Source organism: Opisthocomus hoazin, chromosome 6 (genome assembly GCF_030867145.1).
Source record: "Opisthocomus hoazin isolate bOpiHoa1 chromosome 6, bOpiHoa1.hap1, whole genome shotgun sequence".
NCBI classification, from domain to species: domain Eukaryota; kingdom Metazoa; phylum Chordata; class Aves; order Opisthocomiformes; family Opisthocomidae; genus Opisthocomus; species Opisthocomus hoazin.
The window spans coordinates 10,008,542-10,029,522 of NC_134419.1; the positions used below are offsets into that span (position 1 = coordinate 10,008,542).

Here is a 20,981-nt window from a genome sequence, read left to right on the forward strand (position 1 = left end):
CCATGGTCTAAATCTGTAATTCATATCACTGGTAAGAGGCCCTATAAGCTCTGCTGGGATGGGTTAGGATTTCTGCCCTGTTTTCTTTTCTCTTTTTGTTTGCTGCTCTCCCAAGAGCTTTGAAAATCCGAATTTCATCCTAGCAAGGAGGAGAAAAAAAAGGTAAAACTTCTGGTGGGACAGGACATTCTGGTGCCCGTCTTGTGGGTGTGCATGAGTCTCTGAGAGATGTGTAAGGAAAAAAAAGCAAGAAGCAGATGTCTCTGTGGCCTGTGGCAAGGGGGAGCAAGGATGCGTGCGAGGGACTGACGAATTCCTGCCTTGACAAAGACTCCCAAACTGGAATTTGTGAGAATCCGTCTAAAATAAAATGCTCTTAGTGTCTGGCTGTCATCCGGGTGCCTCCCAAGAACAGTGGCAGAGGGATAAAGCTGCCACATCACACATTCCTTGCTATCACCACAGCTTCTCTCTTGATGAAACAAAATCTTTCCTTGTCTGACGGTTCTGAAAATTGAAGCTAGAAAACCTCAGCGATGTTGCTGTACTTGGAAGCGCGTGCAAAGCATGGCAGTCTTCTGAGCAAAACTTTTCCATTGCTTGCGCTACAAAGACAAGATGCAAAGAGCAAGTTGGCAAACATGCGTTTTAGAAGATTCTGCACATATCTGAGGGAACCGAAACGTTACCGCAAGATTGCTGAAAAAATAGATTGATGATTTAGTTGTGTGGAAGATGTGTGTGGTCAGCAAAGGCTTGTCCTCTCGCAAGAGCTAAAGCAAAGGCAAATTCCTGGCCCTCCTGAAGCCCAGCGCAGGCTTGACGGGACTCAGCCCAGACGTTATTAACGTTACTCTGGCAGGGTCAGTGGGCAGAGGTGTTAGTGGGGTCTGCCCAGGCTGATGCTCCCCTCAGACAGCTGTCAGTGCATTGGTGGTTGGGAAAAGCCCCGTTGGTGGGCACGAGGTGTGGTGTTAACACCATGCAGCCTCCACCACTGCAGGAAGGTGGGCTGATCTAAAGGGCTGTTCAGAGCAGGAACAAGTCATGGATACTCTGATTCACCCTACAGCAGAGGTTATCAAACCTGGAGATGCTTACAGCCCTTTGAGCTGCAGAAATTGGATACCTGATGTGAGGGGTTGGAGGATGCTTGCCTGGGCAGGGAGAAGGGCATGGCCAGGCTGCCATGTGGCTTGGGATTGAATGAAGGTGGGACCTGGGCAATTCTAAGCCTGGGAATTATGAAAAGAAGCTATTGCAGGACTTTGTGATGTTAATGTCATATTTTTCTGACCAGATCCACTCAGTAACCCTAGCAAATCCTGATGATGAGTCAATTTTCTATTGTCAGTGCCAGCACAGAGCGATGCTAGAGACCACAAGGCAGAGAGAGAAATGCTGAGACAACCTAGTGGAGCGTGCGGCTCAGCCTAAACTACTTGCATGTTTTGTTTTGTTCTTTGAATTCTTGAAAAGAATTAGAAAAGGATGGCAAATTTCACCAGAAGTGAAACATAACCACAGAGATCTTCGTCTGTGGATTAAGGGTTTTCGAGAACTAGCAAGAATAAATGTTTCCCTGTTTTCACTCTCTTTTCTGTACCTTAGGACCAAGCTATGTGGGATATCTGCTGAGACTCTCAAGTTTTCTTGTTTGGACTCTGTTATTTTAGAGAACTTGTTTTGCAGAACTGTGCATCCCAGGGAAGGAAATTAAGGTCAGAGATGAGAAAAATCCACCTAACAGCCTGAAATATTTTTAGTTTCTCAAAGACCACCCTGTGTGGGAATGGTAGAATTAAAAATGGGAGGAACGCTAAGCCTGGAGTTGTGTCAAGTTATTTGTGAAAAATCTCTGAGATCTTTGTGTGGACCAAGATATTTGGGTGGTACTTTCTCACCCTTTCTTCAGAAAAGGCACTGTGGCCTCACAAACTGAAAAAATCGCCCTGCTTATTCTCTAGCTTTAAAAATAACTATGTATCTTGAAAAGCTGTCTCAGCAGTAGTGAAAGAGTGGAAAAAAAAAAAAGTGTATTATATCCCCATGGTTTCATATAGTGCAGCTGTGCTAACAGAGTACATTGAGACTGAGACCAAAGAAAAGGCACGAAATAGTCCATGAAATGGGCTGCTGAATTGAACAGTAAAACTTCATGCAATGAGGAGAACTATAGTCCAGGTATCCTACTGCAGATGGGAGGTTTTTGTCCTTTTTTTTTTTTCCTAGAGGGGAAAAAATCCAGAAGAATAATAATTTCAAGCCCATTGTATTAATACAATTTTTACTGAAATGAATGGCAAAGATATCTTCTGATAGGAAGTCTACCTTACTTTGATTTAAAATCTTTAAATATTCTTACAACACATTTGGTTTAAATGTCCATATTCTGTGGGCTTAAAAGTTTTGATTTTACTTCTGGCTGAATGTCTGTAGGATGATGATCAGATCTGAAAACAACCAGGTCTCTAGATTTATTAAATCAGTTTAGAAAAACTGTGTTTTTTTGAAAGAAGTAAGCATGCATCAACATGCAGCCTTCAACAGCCCCTGCTAGGTCTTGCGGTAATTAGTAGTAGTACAGGAATAATGGAACAAGTACTGACCAAATCTAATATTCAGTTGCCACAGTGGAGATATTCCCCCTGCATCGACTCTAAAGTACAAGTGGTTAGTTTATAACCCTCTTTAGGTTACAGCATTTTAACGTTTCTTCAGTGCTTATTTATTCTCTTCCCAAAGAATGTTCTGAAATATCGAGTTTACAACCTGTGGCTCATGTGATGGTAGTGGAAACAATTAAGCTAGAAACTTTCAAAGCCACCACTGGGATTTTGATGCCCAAACTCATTAATTTTAATAAGAGGTGAGCTGCCAGTCGTCTTAAGTGGTTTCTAAAATCTCAGCCCATAAAAACACCTCTCTACTGGTTCCAGTTTACTAGGAGCTCAGAGCAAGGTAAACACGTATAACAAAATAGTAGGTGTTAAAAGGTGGAAAATCTGTGTTCAGATGTCTCTAAGACCATTCCAGGAACCAAATGGTGGCCCTAGCCTTGAGCTGGCAGATGTGGGCTGACGTGGGGGCTGCTCCTACCTTCAGCGTCTTGGGGAATTACTGACTGATCAGAACATGAGGCACAGTTTTGGAGGCAAGAAGTCGTCAGTGGAAACAGATACCTTGGCAACAGCTCAGTTCCAGCTGTGATTGATCGCATTATTTGGGCTCTCACGTCTGCTCCATGCTCTTGCCGTCTTAAGATCTTTCTGCCCACCACAGCCTTATGGTCAGGGTAGTGCTCTTCTCCCCAGTGTGCAGATGGAGGGCAGGGTTGCAGGAAGACCTGGGTGAATTCACACCACACAGTGGTATCCGGAGCACTACCAGAACAAGCTGTCTTTGGGCAGTATCAAGCAGCTTGTACTCCCATTGCTTTGGCAGAAGTGCAGCAGGCAATGAAGCCAGGGCTTTCTTGCCACCCGTTGCTGCCTGCTGCCATTGCAGTTACCCACATGGTGTTTGTACATGCTTGGACCAGGTCCTTCCTACCTGCCTAAGCCATCCTATCCAAGTTCACACTGTGTTATCTTCTAAGCTGATAAATGGCTGCATTTGCATGTTGATACTTCACTGATGCACCATCATGGCTGGATAAAAATTAAGAACTGTCTGCTGTGGCCTGAGGGACCCACCCAGTGCAAACCTGTGAGGGCCTTTCCTTTTACAAGTCTGGAGATGGCTTTGCTTCAGCCTAAGAAGTCTTGAAAGCTTCGGAGAGCACCAAGATTTCTCAAAGAAAGTTGCTGCACTGATGAAAACTCATCCTCGGTGTGAATCATGGAAGAAAGTCTTAATGGGGAAAAAATCCAGAACCAGCAAATCTCTCTGTGATGTAAAATAGAGCAAGGAGTCTAAATAAGTTTTGAAAGGACTCACTGAAAGTCTGAATGGTTGGAAGAAGAGAAAAAATACAGGATTTTCTTGTGTCTTTTATTAATGAAAGCAACCTTGGAGAACTTTAGAATTAGTTTAAACAAGCGTCTTTCTTTTCTGTATCTGTCATATGATCTCTGAAGAACTTCATTAACGTTGGCTACAAGTGACGAAGGTACTGTAGTTTTTGCCAGTGAGTCTTGTAGTAGCAACAATTAATTATCAGTAGCTATTGGAAGGACCTTTGGGTGAAATATGGTGCAGTGGAAATAGAGATGACCATCTTGACTGCTATTGTAATGGCCTTCAAAAAAACGAAAAAAAAAAAGCTGCCATTAGTAGCAGATGTGACTTTTTTGGAAGAGAAGAAAATGTTCCGTAAATGAAACATGTGGTTTCACTTGCAGCACATTTTGTACATTGTCACCAATGAAGTTTAGGATTTTTTATTACTTTTTCATTAAAATATCTTACTGGTTTCACTCAGGAGGCAGAACTTTTCACGTGGCTTTAATTGTTTCTATCATAAAAGTCATAGCATCCATGTAATAGAAAGAGTTTTGCAGACCACAGCTTCGTATTGCCTATTAATTCTCTTCTATTTTCTGTACCTGTAACTCATTGGGCCATCCCAGAGACAGAAAACATTCTTCTCTTGCAATTAAGACCAAACAGGAAAAAAAAAATCACTTTGTGTCGGTACTGATTCATTAGATTTTTGTTTCAGCTATTTTAGTTCAGAAATGTAAGTTCACATGGCCACATATCAAAGGAGAGAGTTTGTATTGACTTTTTTCTAAAATTAGTGAAACTCTAGAAGATGAAAACAATTAAAGACCTTTTTCTGAATAGTTCCAGTTAGATGCAAAAGGTGATAGCATTTCAGACAGGGGTGAAGAGCGCTGGCAGTATTGTTTCAAGGTGGCTTTGGACAGGTCATTTACCACCTTTTTTGCTTCGTTTCTCCATTATACAAAAACTGCTAGAGTTGAGTTCTCAAATATCCCATCCCAGCAGCCTAGCTATTAGACCATGCTTCTGTCATCAGTCTGGGCTTCCCTGTCAACACTCTTAACTGAAATGATTAAGCATAATTATTGTTGCAGTCAAAACATTGTCTTGTTTTCCACAGATGATATCCGAAGTTAAAAAAAAAAAGAAGGTAACTAGTGTTATCTCATTGATTTAAGGTCAGCCTCTGTGAAGGTATCTGTTTATCTCAGAGGGAGTCACAGTTTTCCCGTTTAACCTTCAGCCCAGTGGGGGAGGTGATGTTGACCTCTGCCACAGGCTCTAAAGCCTGTAAGAAGTAATTAAAATGCCAGAAAACAGCAATCACATATCAGCTGCCTTTTCCCCCTTTTTCAGTTCAGTGTTTATTTGACAGCTTGCTAGGAAATGCCACTGCTGTCTTTAGTTGCTGCCCCAGAGCAAAAGCCTTTCTCCTTGTACACGTTCTTAGCAGTTAGGAGGACCCACCAAGTAGTGTAGTCCTCTGCTTTCACTTTTTCTTAGCACCATCCCTTGCTTACTCATCGAATGTTTAAATGTTGTGTTCTGCAGTTCAAGGATGACAAAGACAAGCCCAGCCTTGGAAGGATCCTCAGCAACAGCCCTGCCCGCTGTCCAGCTTTCCGAACAGGTCCCACTGACATCTCCTTCCCTGAAGCCCCTGCAGATGGACGAAGAAGACAGCCTGTCTCCTCATCTCCTGTTGCCAGATAGCATCAGCCAGCTGGAAGAGTTTGGCAGGCAGAAGAAATGGCACAAGAAACAGCACAAACACCATCGCCAGAGGCAGTTCAATGACCTCTGGGTTCGGATAGAAGACAGGTGAGTCATCACTTTTATGGTCCCTGTCCTGTCCCTGCGATCTCCTTACTAGTTGCTCTATACAGATCACAGCTTTTGTTGATTCGACCATCAGGAGGGTTGGAGAAAGGCTAAATGGGAAAGACAGGGAGTGAGGTGATGTTTTTGGAGCCTAATGAAGAACTAGGAAGAAGGCTTATAGGCACGTTTGATCTAAAAGTAAAGAGGAAAAAAGCTAATGCTTAGAATATTTAAAATATACGGAAACAAAAACTTGTCGGAGTAAGAACGGGGGAAAATGACAATGAAAAATATTCTTTATTTGCCCTTTTTCTTCCAACCATTGTTTTCCGATCTTTATTGTCAGTTTTCAGCCCAGAGTCCTGACCATTTTCCAACCATGCAGAATATTCCTGGGAGTTTTTAAGATTCAGACATGTCTGAGTTTCAGTCTTAACTGTATTCTGAGACTGAAATATTTTAACTTCTCAGGCTGCGCTGAAAACAGCAATCTGAGGCAAAATGAAGCACATAACTAAGGCCTCTATGTGAAGAGAATGGAGGTAGGCACATTTCTTTGATCATTTCAGTCTTGATCTGAGGTTAAAAACTCACACTCGGTGTTTGAATAAGAGCCTTCATGTCTGATCAGGGCTTCTCAATGTGTGCTTTTAGGATTCCAGGTTAATTTATTCTCCCACCTCTAAAACTGGGAAAGCTCTTACTGCCTTTGTCCAGGCCAAGTCATGGGCAGATAAACAGCCACACGTTTATAGACCTCCTAACAAGTGAAAGGAATGAAATAATCTGTTGGGAACTGGCTGCTCGCCTATACATGTAATGATTGTCTTCGACCATTACTCTTATTCCCATTTTCATAGCACCTAAATTCCTTGCAATTAAAATGAGACAGAGTCTTTCAGAGGCCTCTCCCTTTGCTAAGGAAAAAACTCCACATATCTGTGTTTGGGGAATTTTTTATTTTTATTCATTCTTTTTAATGGAGCAGTTGCCTCATTTTTTTTTAGTTCATTTTATTCTCAGGGTGAATGATGTAAGGGTTGTTATTAAGGTGGTGCATATAAATCTTAACGTAGTAAGGCTATTTCTGAGGTTAATGCCAGCCTTGGTAAGAAGGATGCAAGTCTTTTCTTCTCAAAGTGTGTTCAGTGGTTGAATCCTCTCCACAGAGGATATGGAAGCATGAACTAAGAGGCATTTGGTTCAACATAGTTGATTGCCTTGAGGACAGGGGACTTTTCTATCTTTCTTCTGCCTGGGAGCCTGCCGTGGTGTCCCATGGTGCCCCAGCATTTCACAAGGGTGTGTGGTCCAGCTTACCGTATCTTTCATAGGAATGAGGTGCTTAAATAGATCTGGTGGAGCCTGGCAGTTAGGTGCAATCCTTCTGCCTCCATCCTATCTATCCAGAAAGGATATTGGGCATGGGGCCTGATATGACTGTGGAAATGTGCAGCTAGAGGCTTGAGGCAGTGGTGCTTGCATAGCTTTGGCAGACTTTTGTGCCTTTTGCTGTTTTTATTTCAGTAAGAAATATTCCTAAGAAAAGTATTTAATAAGGTAGTTCCCCAAGTTAGAGTTAAATTATTCACTCTGTGCTCCTGTGAGATTTCGTCTGAATCAAACCCTTTTATCTGTCTGCTTCCATTTTACAAGGATGGAGATTGGGGTAAGGAAACCTAAGTTTCTGCTCCCACCACGCTGGTGATGAACTAGATGTTGTGTGTTGCCTGCCTTGCTGAAAGATCCCAGGGATATATTAGGGGGAGATCACAGCCCTAGGAATGAGGAAAGGGTGGAAGAAGGGAAGTCTCCCTTAGAGCTTTCAGATGGTTTTAGAGCTTCGACGATTCTGGAGTAACTTCTGGTGTTTTCCTGGAAACAAAACAAAACAAAAAATGTAAACTGTTCAGCTAATTCAGAGACTCACAACCAGCTCTGGTTTCCCCATAAATTGGATGGGGTCTCAATTTTCATAAACCAGCTGCTGCATATTGTGCTTTTGGCAAGCTGGACCTTGCACAAGGCAATAAACAGTGAGTTCTCTCTAGCTTGTTCCTTTCTGATTGGCGAAAAAAGAGCAGAAATGTGTGCCTGTCACCACACTTAGCATGATCATTCTTGGGAGGAAATGGCTAGGATGGGCAATGGAGTGTTACCTGTGCAGGAGAGAAGCATGTGAACTTATGCTGTGTTGCCTCAATAATGTTCACCAGCACTCAACAGTGAGATTGTTAGCACTCATTTCTGGAGGATAATTAGCGTACTAGAAGTTCACACTCTGGCCTGTCCCATAGATCCATTGTGCATTTGCATACACTTAAATTGGAGCCCCCCCATGTTCTGTGTGGCCTGCGTATAGTATTACCTTGAGCTGTGGCCCCATGTTTCCAGATGGTTCTTCTGCCAGTTTGAGTTTCCTAACTCACCTGTTGCACCTGAAACTGGACTTGTTCACCCTGGAGACAAAGTAGAGGAATTTAGGTCATTGTTATGGCTTTTGGGTGAAAGCTGCTTAAAACTCATTGTTCCCGTGCGAGGTCTCCAGAATTCAGCTCTTTGAGTTGCCTTTCAACCTGAAAAGTCAAAGAGAAATATACAGGTGGAGGACAAATCCAGGCGAATTTAAACCAGATTATTGATTCTTGTATGAACCTCATTGAACTGTGAAATGACTGTGGTTCATATAGCTCTTTTCCAAAGCTTTATTGACCATGGATTAGAGGACTTTATGAGCCATGAATTGCAGGGCTTTTATGGACTCTGCATTTCTAGGCTATCTCATACACTTCCATGGAAATCTTGGGGTGTTTTTTTAAGCTACCAACACAGAAACAAAGGAAATGAACACAGGAGAACAATCTTAAAGGAACATCAAAGGTCTGACTCCGACCTATAAAAGACAGGAAATCCATAATTAATGGTTCCATGAAAACTTTGGCTCACACAGTCGTTTGGGTCTGATCTGAGGTTATAGCTACAATTTGGAATGGCCTCGTGAAAAATGAGTCATCATTTAGTGTCACACATCATTATTAGTATTTGCTTTCAGTTATACCTTGGAGATTGTCCTTTCCTTTTTGTTCTGTCTTAACAGCTGAGGCATTTGAGTTGGCACCCCTGCGTGGACAATGTTTAGATTTGTGTGTTGGAGGGTTAGTACCGCTGTGGAGGATGAGAAAGCTTCTGCTCTGTCTTCTCCCTGTCTTTGACAGAGCTAAGATTTGCTGATCTCCTGGGTAATCAGCTACACTGAAGGCTATTAAAAAATAAAAAAAGCTGATGAAATGTGTGGTTTCCTCTCCCTTCTGCCTCCTTCCCCCCAAATCTAAACAAAATGAAAAAGTCCTGCCTGGCTGCAGCTTGTGTTTGAAATTGTTTGTCAAGATTCAAAATTAAATGGAGATTCCAAGTAGTGAGAATTTTCTTTAACTACTTGATTTTGCGGAAATGTGCAGATCTGAAGTCTGTCTTTGGAAGCAAACTGAACTTAGACAAAACTTAAACTCCAGCTAGCTCCTGTAGCCAAAAGTCAGCTGGGGCAGCCGGGAGGGAAGGCAAAACCCTGGCGCTGGGAGGCTGGAGTTTGGCATGCAGTGTGTTATTGTTCCTGTTGACACTGTGTTAGCTGAGCTTCCCCTTGTAATATAAATAATTAATTACAGATCATTCACTGGCTTTTCATGATGAGCTGCTCATTTAATTGAAAGAGTAGAGAAATGTCTGTGATGTTTCAGAGTAGTCTATGAAGGCTGGATCAGGATCATCATACCTTTGTTCTAGCAGGCAGACGGTTTAAGGCTACAAACAAAACCAGCCCAACAGAACAGAGAACCTCTCTCAGCTCGTGGGGGAGCCTCATACCTCCTGGGGCCCTCAGGCAGGGCCAGAGGAGAGCTCCTGGGAGAAGGCAGGGATGGAGGGACTTATAATTGGGAGGGTGTTCCAGGGGTTGTGAGGTTTGGAGGGAGCAATGGCAGCTGGGAGATGTAAAAAGGAGAAATACGGTGGTTGGAAGAAAGAATTAGAGAGGATGTAACAGGTAAGTTCAGAGGTTCGTTCCTGCTGCTGAGGAAGAGATCTGGGTAAAGATAATGTCTGGAAAGACACTGAGGACACACAGATGTATCACTTGCACAGGAGAGAAATTAAAGGAAAAGAATTGTTATCAGAAGAGAGTAAAAGAAATTATTGTCCCAAATGTAGGCTCAGCCCTGCAAAACCTGTCATTAGTGGGAAATGAAATGAATTCCCCCTGTAATTGGAAATGGCATTTCTCTGATAGCCCAGGGCTGACTATTCAGCCCCAGATGAATGCAATAACATCACAAATATCAATTTCTTTTGGAAGCAACAGTTATTTTAGGCCAAAAAAAAAAGTTATACCAGTGATGGATGAAGGGAGACAATGTGTAATAAACTGCACTAAGTGTGCCTGTATAGAGTAAACCTTATCAGTTTGGATGGAATTTAAGCACTTAGCCAGTTATCCTTTCTTTCAAGACAATGCAGTGATGGAAAACAGAACTCTGTCAACTCAGACAAACTTTTAATTTCACTTAACTGCATCTGAAAGGTAAATTTCAGTAAATGAATCCAAATTGCTTCCTTTTCACAACATACGGTGCTGAAATACAGTACTTAACTTCATTAAAGAAAAGGCTGCTTTTCTTTAGAGGAGACCTAGACACTTTTGAAGTCTAACAGGTAAATTGTGGTCAGATGATTTCCCTCCATATGGTAGCTTTGAGCTTGAAATTTCCATCACTGGGGCCTTGTTTGTTTAAATTACTGCATCCGCCTCCCTGGTAAGAATACTGCTCGGAGAGTGCATGCCTACTGATGCTCATGGGGAGGGGGATTCACTCCCTTCTCCAGCCTGTCTCCATGCAGCAGGGTAAGCGATTGCCACTATGCATTTATTTGCCCTGGGTTCAACCAAGGATGAGGATGCAGTTTCAGGACCTTTCTAACTTGTTATAGTGAATGTGTCTCCCAAAGGGATCGACCGCTCCAGCAGCCAGGAACAGCAGGAGCATAGAAGTGTTGGAGTCCCACCTTCCCTCCCTTGGCACACCTCATTGCTATTGGGTGCTTAACTGTGTTGTGTGGCCCCTTGGCTTCCCTCCAGCACTTCCGTTCACCGTTTGCCTCGCTGTTCTCCTGGTAGGATTTCCTTGTCGGCAAAATTTCATCATCACAGTCGCTATCAGTGACTGCCCCAGTCTCCCAAACAAATCTGTACTCATTGGAAAAATCTCATGGTTTGGCAGCTTGGATACAAGACCCTTCTGTCACGCCGAGTGGTCTCAAAACACCTCCTGGACAAATGCTCCCTCCTGGTTCCTTGGCAGTTGTAGTGAGGTGGGTGTTGGTCTCTTCTCCCACGTAACTAGCGACAGGATGAAAGGAAATGGCCTCACGTTGCATCAGGGGAGGTGTGGGTTGGATATTAGGAAAAAATTCTTTACTGAAAGAGTTGTAAAGCATTGGAACAGGCTGCCCAGGGAAGTGGCGGAGTCACCATCCCTGGAGGTGTTCAAAAAATGTGTGGACGTGGCATTTCAGGACATGGTTTAGCAGGCATGGCGGTGATGGGTTATCAGTTGGACTTGATGATCTTAGAGGTCTTTTCCAAGCTTAATGATTCTGTGATTCTGTGATCTTGAACTGGCCTAAAATCTGCTTGTAGTTTGCCCATTTTTTTGTGAACTCTGGTGTATACTGTACATACTGGCCAGAAGAAGACATTTTGGGCAGTGGAGCAGTGCATCAGTTGGTCTTTCTCTCTCCCCACTTTGCATGCTTCTCTTGAACATGCAGTCTTGCTTCTGTGAAGCTGTCCTCAGGTCCTCCTGAGCAGAGTGCAGAACATGGGGAATACTGCATTTTCCCTTTCTTAGTTTCTTACTGTTTTCATCTGATCCCCCGTTAAGACAAGCAGGTGGCTTGATGCCCTCTTGAAACAAGCACTGACGCTGGCAATTCCTTCATCATGCCCTTCGCATAGCCCCGAGTACGCAAGCCCTCCAGTGGAAGCAAAATAAAAGCACAGCCTAACTCAATGCAGCTTAACTAAGAGGTAAATCTCCCAACTGTAACATTTGATACAGTGATGACATATCCTACCTCCCTAGATGGTTTTTATTGAGGCTTCTTGGATTATCAGGTTGGCCAGAGTGCACAGAACGTATCAATTAAAGCTGTGAAACGTGGGCTCAGCACGCAGCTCTCTCGTGCGTCGCAGTAACGGGCGGGAAGTCCCGACGTTCGTGTCCAGAACTCTAGCATCTCCGTGCTAATAGACCCTCCCTGTCAGCTGGCCAGGAGTGATAACTTCTTTCCCCTTGTAAAGTCAGAGACTTAATTTGTTATCCTCCAGATGGGGCCAAAAAGATGTGCAGCCACACTTTCACCTGCTAGACACAAGAGATCTGTGTGTTTCTGTTGTTCTCTGTAACGTGCTGCCACTGTGTGATGAAACAAACCCAGAGAAACTTAAAGAAAAATAAGCAGAAACCTTGCATATTTACTTTCACTATTGCACATGTGTCTCACCACCAGTATGAACAATTAAGATGAAGCAGTATGCAAACCCTATTTTAATGAATGCTATAAATACTTAAAAGTAAAATCATTAGAGGTAAAGAACGCGAAAGTCCCTTGGAAAGAGAAACATAATTTGTGCCTAGGTTTCAATTTTATTTCGTGAAACTAAATTCTTTATTGGTAATGCATTAGGTATTTTATTTTCATGAAATTTAAATCCATCATGAATATTAAATCCATATTTTTGAAGGCGAGCAAGTAATAAAATTGGAGCACACAAAAGCTGCGATTTTTGAACAGTGAGGTATCTTTCAGCACTGGATGTCCAAGAGAACTTTCTGCTCCTTCCTCCTCAGTGCTGATTAAGATTAAAAATGCAATGCAAGATGTTTTATGGAACCTATTAAGAGCTTTCTCTTCCTTTCTTGTTTTCTACTTTTTATTTGGGATGTGTTGAGCAAGGATTATCTGTATTATATATTTGTATCTGTCCCAGTTCAGTGTATTTCTGACTTGGGCTGAACATAGCCGTACCGTTGCTCGCTTTGTTAAGCCACCTAAGATCAGTCTGAAGCAGCACAAACAAAATGTTTGCTTAGGATTCAATTTCAAGGAGCATCTGCTGAGTTATGATAATATCTTCCTCCGCGATGCACATCCCCACTTGTTCCACTGTTTCTCAGCCAGCACAGTCTCATTTCCTCACCCAATGCCAGGACTCCTCTTGATTTTGGACAACCTGTTAACTTTTCTGTTCCATCGTTCTCCATTTTCTGCTTAAATTTTCTCGTTCTCCAATACTCTTTCTACATGCCCTTTTTAACTCTGGCTGCATGCACTTGGCATGGGCCCTGGAGCAAGGAGTGGAAAGGGACCCCTCCAGCATCTCCATCTTCATCCCCAGACCTCTGCACTCACCTCCACCTCTCTGAGGTCCACTTGCAGGAGGCTGTGATCCTACAAACACTACAATTCACTTTGTGGTCACTCCATGCCAATGACAGTGTGGGCTTTTGGAGCTTACAACCTTCAGCAGAACCTCTGTGAGAGGGGCATATGTCCCACTTGTAGCTAGCATGTCCTTGTCATAGAATCAGAATCACAGAATAGTAGGGGTTGGAAGGGACCTCTGTGGGTCATCTAGTCCAACCCTCCTGCCGAAGCAGGGTCACCTACAGTAGGCTGCACAGGATCTTGTCCAGGCGGGTCTTGAATATCTCCAGAGAAGGAGACTCTACAACCTCCCTGGGCAGCCTGTTCCAGTGCTCCGTCACCCTCAGAGAGAAGAAGTTCTTCCTCATGTTCAGACGGAACTTCCTGTGCCTCAGTTTGTGCCCATTGCCCCTTGTCCTGTCACTGGGCACCACTGAAAAGAGTCATCTGTCATCTGGCATTACTGCAGACTGCAGCAGGTAGGAGACACAGCCAGACATCCTCCTTCTTCATTTTTTAACCAAGAGGTAGATCTCCACCATGCTATTCCATCTCCTTTGCTTTTCCTACCATTTTCACACAGATATATGTGTGGGCAAGAACAGCGCAGACTGGACAAGACAGTCAGCATTGGCTCCATTCATACTTTGCTAAATTCATGGACATCGTAGAGCATTCCAGGCTCTTTCTGCTGATGCTTTTCCTTCTCTCGACAACTTGGCAGCCTCGTGGGCAGTCTCTGTGGTGGTGGCCTATGCCAGGAATGTTGAGGGCATATGGGGGCAAACTGTGGTCTAGACACCCACAATAATGAAGTCGTTAGCAAAATCTTTATGCTTTATGCATTGTGTCAATTTTTTATTTCTCAAGCGTCAGAAATGCACTTACAGTTGGCATTAAAGAGAAAAGTTGCCAGTGGGTATAAATGGAGAAGCAAGTTGATTTTACCTACAGCTTGTTTTAATGTTAATATTAAGCTACCACGGTTGAATAGGTTAGAGTCTATTAAGTCTTGAGATTCCCATCTACAACTCCTAAGTCATAAAAATAAGGTTTCAGGGCTGGACCTGTAGTACAAAGTGTCCCCTGTGGAACAGGACGAAAAAGGAGGGTGCTTATTCCACAGAAAGAGTTAACACTAAGTGAGTTTGACTGTCTTCTGTGTTAATGCAAGGCTTTTTCTCCAGCTATTTTTAGTTTGTTCCAGCAGCATATCCCACTGTGGTCTGGTATGCAAGAGCTTTGCTGTGAGGTTTGCAAACACTTGTATTTCTGTGTTGTGAGAACAGAGCGTTTGTGTGTTATTGGAGCGTGTGTTCCTTCGGCGACTGAAAGGAAGGGCAGACCGCGCACGTGATCCATGCACATGTTTATTGTTGCCTGTGAATAACCATGTACAGCAAATGGGCTCTGGAAGAAAGCTTGTTAGCAGATGTCGTCATGGCCCTTCCAATTTATAAATATGAGCCTTGACATTTATATTTTCCATATTCAGGGCTTTCACTAGCCAGATGTTCTGAGGATTGGCTTCTTGGAGCCTTTAACTATGACTCCTCGTGGCGTATTGTCTATTACAAACACAAAAAAATAGAACTGTATTTCTGGCTCCTATCAAACAGATAAGAAGGGAAAATGCACGGAGCACCCTCGGGTAAACGGAATTCCTCTAAATCTGAAATGCACTTTAACACAGTTCTACAAAACTCCTCATGTTCACTCAGCTGAAAAGTAAGTTGTCTGCTTTAACAGGCAGAGAAAATTCAATGCACAGTAGCGCTTTTACCCTGCTGTTTGGGGTGGGAGAAGGGTATGGTTTCTGTTACACTTGCAAGGCTGACAGCAGTTGGAGACACTGTAATAAGTGCTGAGTGGGCTCATGCCCAGGGCGAGCTGCATTCCTTAAATGCAGAAGTGGGTAGTAAAGCACTTGCCCTCCCTAAATTGCAATTCTTGCTAAAGGAAAAACCTCCGTATCTCGTGTTGTGTTTTCCCTATCAAGCAGGGTGGTGGCCAGCTCCAATTCAGACTCCTACCTTACAGCACTACTCAGCTGACAAAATGAGGCTGTTTCCATCTTCTCCAGAGCCAAATGAGTTGCTCCCTAGACTGGTACAGCCAGCACTGACCCTGCAGGGACACTGGACCCCTGTGCACATGAGGTTTGGAGCTGCTGGGGTCAGGAACAAGACATTTCCCCACTGCTCAGGCTGTGGAAGCAGCAGAGACCTATCCGTGCCATGGCTGCTACGTGAACTGCACCCATCAGGGAGAAAATGGCCCTCAAGTTGCATCATGGGAGGTTTAGATCAGATATTAGGAAAAATTTCTTTACTGAAAGAGTTGTGAAACATTGGAACAGGCTGCCCAGGCAAATGGTGGGGTCACCATCCCTGGAGGTGTTCAAAAAATGTGTGGATGTGACACTTCAGGACATGGTTTAGTAGGCATGGTGGTGTTAGGTTGACGGTTGGGCTAGATGATCTCAGAGGTCTTTTCCAAGCTTAATGATTCTATGATTCTATCCAAAAGTTAACAGAGTTGTCTCAAAAGCTGGGTTTGGGTTGAAGATGGGACCTCTGGAAGGACACTGCTTGCTGTGTTAATGGCTGGCTGCCTCTCTGTCCCAGGGACACACAGATGTGTTGAAGAGGTCACTTTCCATCTAAAAGCCAGAACAAATCATCTTATCAAACACCACAGCTCTAAGTTGGACTTAGATATTTGAGTGATCTTCGTATCTAGCAGTATCTAAGCCCTGAAACATTACAAATCTGTTGTTTCTCAAGATAAAGCTCCAGACTTAGCAGAGCTACATAAAATCCACAAAATGGGAAAAACGACATCTTCCAGTGAAGGCACTTGAGTTGCCATAAAGAAGAACTGTGTTTAAAGTTCAGCGGAAATGCAAGCACACAGCACTGTCAGTGCTAGCCCAAAGGAAAGGGGTAAGGGATATGGGGGTTATTGCTGGTTCTGCCGTTCCCCTGCTGACTCGTGAGTTTCATGCCCTGTGAAATGAAGTCAAGAAAAGTATGACAGGGAGGAAGACGACGTTACTGTTGTGGTGGGCAGTTGGTTTATAAGAGGGATTTAACCACAGTTACACCGTGGTAGCGGGTTTACCTAAGAAGACAGATTCGTTGTAGAGTGAAAGGGGTGGAAATGCAATTCCCCGGCACTCCCGGCAGCACGGGCTGTGCTGCGTGCTGAAAACCCAGCAGGACCCCAGAGGGCAGCTGTGGTCTAAGTCCAGTTACTCGCTGGGAAGAAGGAAAAGTGGGATTTATTTAAATTTGTATGGTTTTTATGCTATAAAAGCTGAGTTCCTGCAATTATGAAAATGCCAAATTCCGATTTCACTCAGATCTCGTCTTTACAACTCCTGAATAACTTAACTGAACAAAGTAAGCGTTATACCTGGGGCCTGAGCCCGTTACGCTGGAGGGCGAGGGAGCCAGGCCTGTTGCCTGTGAGCCTCTGGGTGTCAGGGATGCCTCACGTAGCGGTACCGTGGAGAGACGTGGTGTGGACTGTGCTCACAAAAGCTCAGTTCTGCAGAGACACTGTGGGGACCCGGTGATGACACGCGGCAGGGAAAGCTTTTGCAGCCTTTCCGGCCCTTGCAGGCCAGCAAGCAGCTTTTCAGGAGCCACCGATGGCATCTCTGAGCTTTCAGAGGGTTTGGAAGTGCTTGGAGAGAAGGAGTTTATACTCTGGCTGGTATCGCCGTAGTTGCTTTGCAAGCAGCAGGAGGAACCTAAGCCTTGTGAGCAATGCAGCAGTTTAATTTCCTTGGCATTTCTGCCTGGTAGATACACCCTGTGAACCTTTTTTTTTTGATTTTGAGAGTGAGTCTGTTGGAAAGAAAAAGAAGCCAATGCTTTTGTTTAGTGGAACAAGCTTGAATTCAATACTGCTCCAAATAACAGGTTCAAAGATCTGACCCAACCTTAATTATTCGTACTAAGAGAGACTCTGGAAAAATACAAGCAGTGAGCAGGAAAGTGAGCCCAGCGAATTAGAGAGAAAAATGTGATATAGACTAAGAGGAGAGAAAAACTGTTGCACGGAGGTGGAAAAAGAACAGGGAGAAGGAAAAAGAAAATTAAAATCAAACGGAAAAATGCAGTGTATTGGACATCCATTTAAGCCAGTTTATATTTTGGTTGTTCATTCTGTTCCGTAATACATTGCACAGGCATCTTCTTAGCTGAAATAATTGTGTGTCTTAGAGAACAGTCTTGGAGAAAATACTTAATTTGACAGGATGTTTTAGGTATTTCTCCACTACTGCCTATTCTAAATCATTTTAAAATCTGGAGGGGAAATTCAATATCTTTTACAGTGTTTAACAGGAAAGTGACAGGGTCAAATATATACATCTCTATGAATGTATGTGTTCCCCAAGCACATCTAAACATGCACGGTTAACTCTGTGCATCTGCAAAAAATATTTGAGCCATAGGGCCCACACAGTGCCAAACACTTGAGTGCACATAGGAGAGGGCAGACCAAGTCGCTCTGGTTTTAATTAATTGAAAGGTTGAGCCCAAGGCATAAAATATGGATTTTGATTTTGACCACCCCAAAAATGCAAATTGGTTTGGACGTGGGGCTGTATTGGTGAGAGCAGGCAGTTTGCAAAATACAGACAAAAGATAGATAGCTCATGCCTGGGATTTGGTTCCAAACCACCTGATTGCAGCACCATCAAATGAACTCTTTACGTGTTGTGTGTCAGCAGGTTGCCCGAGAACCTTCCCAGATTGCATTGCTGGCAAGATTTGTACGATACTGAGCCCATCTGTGTATGCACCCTTGATATTCTTGCTTACTTTGGCTGTAAAAACTGCAATCATTATCTGTCCAAGGACCAATGAAACAAGTATTTGGTTATTTGAGCTGTGATGATGAGTACCTTAATTGCACATACAAATCAGGTACCCAGCCAGATGTGTGCAGTGGGTGGGGGTGAGTTTGTGGATGTTTTTGAGCCCACATCACTATTTAGACTATCATGAACACATCCTGGCTCAGATGTCAGTGCAGAACTGGTGAAACAAAGAGCTCTGAGCGAGGGCCGGGCCCTGGGTAAAACTGGGATGCATTATCCAAGCTCTGTGATTGCCTTGTCCCAGTGCAGAATCACGGGGGGATATTCTTAGGATATTAGAGAATCATCAAAGCATTTCTTAGAAGGGCAAAGGAAAGAGCTAATGTTGTCATCTCCTGCCTCAGGACCACCCAGACACTCTACAACAAATCATGGGTCTTCAGTTACAGTATCTTGAATTATTACTCACATGGATTTTAAAGAATTTAATTTCTTTTTTTTTCCCTCTTTTTTTTTTTCCCTTTTTTTTCTTTTTTTAAAGGATGACATGTAGTTTCCTGACAGGCTGGTTTTAATAAGGTCAAAATCTTTGTTGTTGCCAAATCAGAAAGGAATATAACATCTTTAAGTCATTAGATGGGAATGGGGTAATTACTCAGAGGGTGTGCTTCAAAGGTTATTGGTTTTTACAACGTTCTGTGTTTTTGCACCATTCTGCAGTTGTCTGAAAAGGAGCGACAGGCCTGATTCTGTCACTGCCACATGTGTGGGTGCAAGGTTTGCATTTGCAGGGTTTTGCTGAAGGATTTCAGGGCAGGCAGTTGAAAAGGGCCATGCGCAGTCTCCTCTGGGGATGGGGGAAAGCTAAACCTGACCTCGAGGTGCAGGAAACTTTCCCACATGCTGAAAGTTCCGTTCAGAAAAGGCCCCTCGGGCTGTGCTGGGGTTGTTTCTCGCCTGCTCCTTCCCTCCCTGCTAGATGCATCCTCACCTTTGCACCATGTCTGGGGGACCCTCAGGCTGCATCGCTGTAGCAGCAAACTCCTCTCCTCCTCTTTCCTCTGCCTCTGATGCAGCAGTCCCCACTGCCTCGTCCCTTCCCATCCCCAGCCCCTCCGCTGGCCCCACAGCAGATGATACGCTTTGCCTGAACAATGTGACCCACCTGGGGCTTGAAGATGCCCCTGCGGTGCTCAGCCTTGCTGCAGGTCAGTGTCACTTTGGGGCTGCAGTTGTCATCATGGAGGTATTTTGCAGGTGGCCTGGAGAATCGGGACCTGCAAATCACAGTGAGAGCCTGCAAAATGCTTCACATTGGGTTAATGCCGATGGTGTCACACTAATGTTTCTAGGTTTTGACTTAGATCGGAGTCAGGGGAGTAATAGAAGTAAAGCGATTTAACGAGGTTTTGATTGTTCCTCAGTGGGTGACACAGGGATAAACACCAAATCTCCTGGCTTCCAGCCCATGGCCCATTCAGAGAGGGTCAAAACTGCACCAGAGGCATTTGAGCTGCGTTTCAAAGTTGAGTCTCCTCCAGCTTACACCATCATGGCCTTCCTGGAGCCCCTGATCCAGATGAGCCACCCTTTCCTCCTTCATGCCAAAGCTCGGAGCCAAGTCCCACAGTGGGGAGAGCAGGCTGCAGCGCTGCCGTGCCTGTTGCTGGGACCATCTACAGGACCGCGCTGCGGAGCTGCGTCCCCACCAGCCGATGCTTTCTGTACTGCAGAATCAGCAGTTTTCCTCTTCCCCATCCTGCGGCCCCATTCCAGCTTAGGAAGCTGTCCTTACCAGTCAAAGCCCTTATTGATGCTAGAGCTTGGCTGAGGTTCAGGAGACTTGAATTCCAGAGACAGACATCTTCAGAATCAGCTCATCTCGCCTACCTTAAAGATATGCTTTCTGGGACTGGATTGTGCACTGGAGACATCTTGTTCCCCGCAAACTGTAGCAGGAATACAGCTGAGTATGTCTGACTACAAGCCTGCATCTGACATAGCTACAAATAACCCCACCCTTTAAGTCCTATTAAAGGCCAGGACATCTCAAGGACTGCCCGTGATTCTCTTTGATGGCACCTTCTGCAGATGCTGCTGACGGTCTCGGTCCTGCAAGTTCAGGAGGTGAAGGTGCCTCATCTTACTTCCCTTTCCCCCCCAGGCATCCCATCCTATGTCCTGCTTCCCATCACCACCACTTCTGCGCTTCAGCACACAGTGACAGTGTGGCTCAGGGTCCTGGCACGCTTGTTCACAGCTTTCTGTCCTTTCAGAGCCAGTGCCTGGTGAAACTTGTGCTTCCCTTTCCCTCTTTTCCTCAATACCCTCTTCTTTCTCCTAGAGATAAGCTATAGCAGACGTGGTCCTGACAAAGAGCAGGGCTTGGGGAACAGAACTCTACCGGCAGACATGCACTGCCTTTCGCCTCTGCACGGGTGTTGGAGGCTCACAGGTGCCCACTTCAAGGAGGGGAATTGCTCTCTGCCAGTCTCCAGAGGAGCCAGAGCATTGAAATAAGACTGCATCTGAGCTTGACGTTCCTCTCAGGTGGAAAGATGGTTCCCATTTGAGTCTCGTCAGGAGGAAGGCTCAGATCGACAGTGACGGGTTGTTGAAATGCTCCCCTTGTTGTTGCCTGGCCCCCCGCTATCAGTAGTGTGGCTGCGGCTCCCTCCCCGCGACCCTGCGCCTGTGCTGCTCGTGGAGAGGGAGGATGCTTACACTGTGGAAAATGGCCAAGGATCTGGGCTCCCAATAACTCTGGGGTAAAGGGAAAATAGTAGAGATAAGGCAGGTCTTTGGCTCATCCCCTGTCTTCTCTGTTGGCCACAAACCAGTGTGTGATATTGCTTACTCATTCAGACATGCAAAGGCAGTTTACTACACTACTGCA

General features: G+C 44.4%; 2 protein-coding genes across 2 annotated transcripts in view; one reads left to right on the forward strand and one right to left on the reverse strand.

Annotated features, from left to right (window-relative positions):
* The window catches only part of TRABD2B (TraB domain containing 2B), a 297,703-nt gene that overhangs the window by 270,571 nt on the left and 6,151 nt on the right, over window positions 1–20,981 (forward strand). The window contains exon 6 of the mRNA XM_075424535.1: window positions 5,500–5,769. Within this exon, the coding sequence (XP_075280650.1) occupies window positions 5,500–5,769 (270 nt within the window). The remainder of the gene's footprint in view (window positions 1–5,499; window positions 5,770–20,981) is intronic.
* The window catches only part of FOXD2 (forkhead box D2), a 276,996-nt gene continuing 262,728 nt past the window's right edge, over window positions 6,714–20,981 (reverse strand). Inside the window, 2 exon segments of the mRNA XM_075424537.1 lie at window positions 6,714–7,644; window positions 8,138–8,228. The gene's annotated coding sequence lies outside the window, so the exon portion shown is untranslated.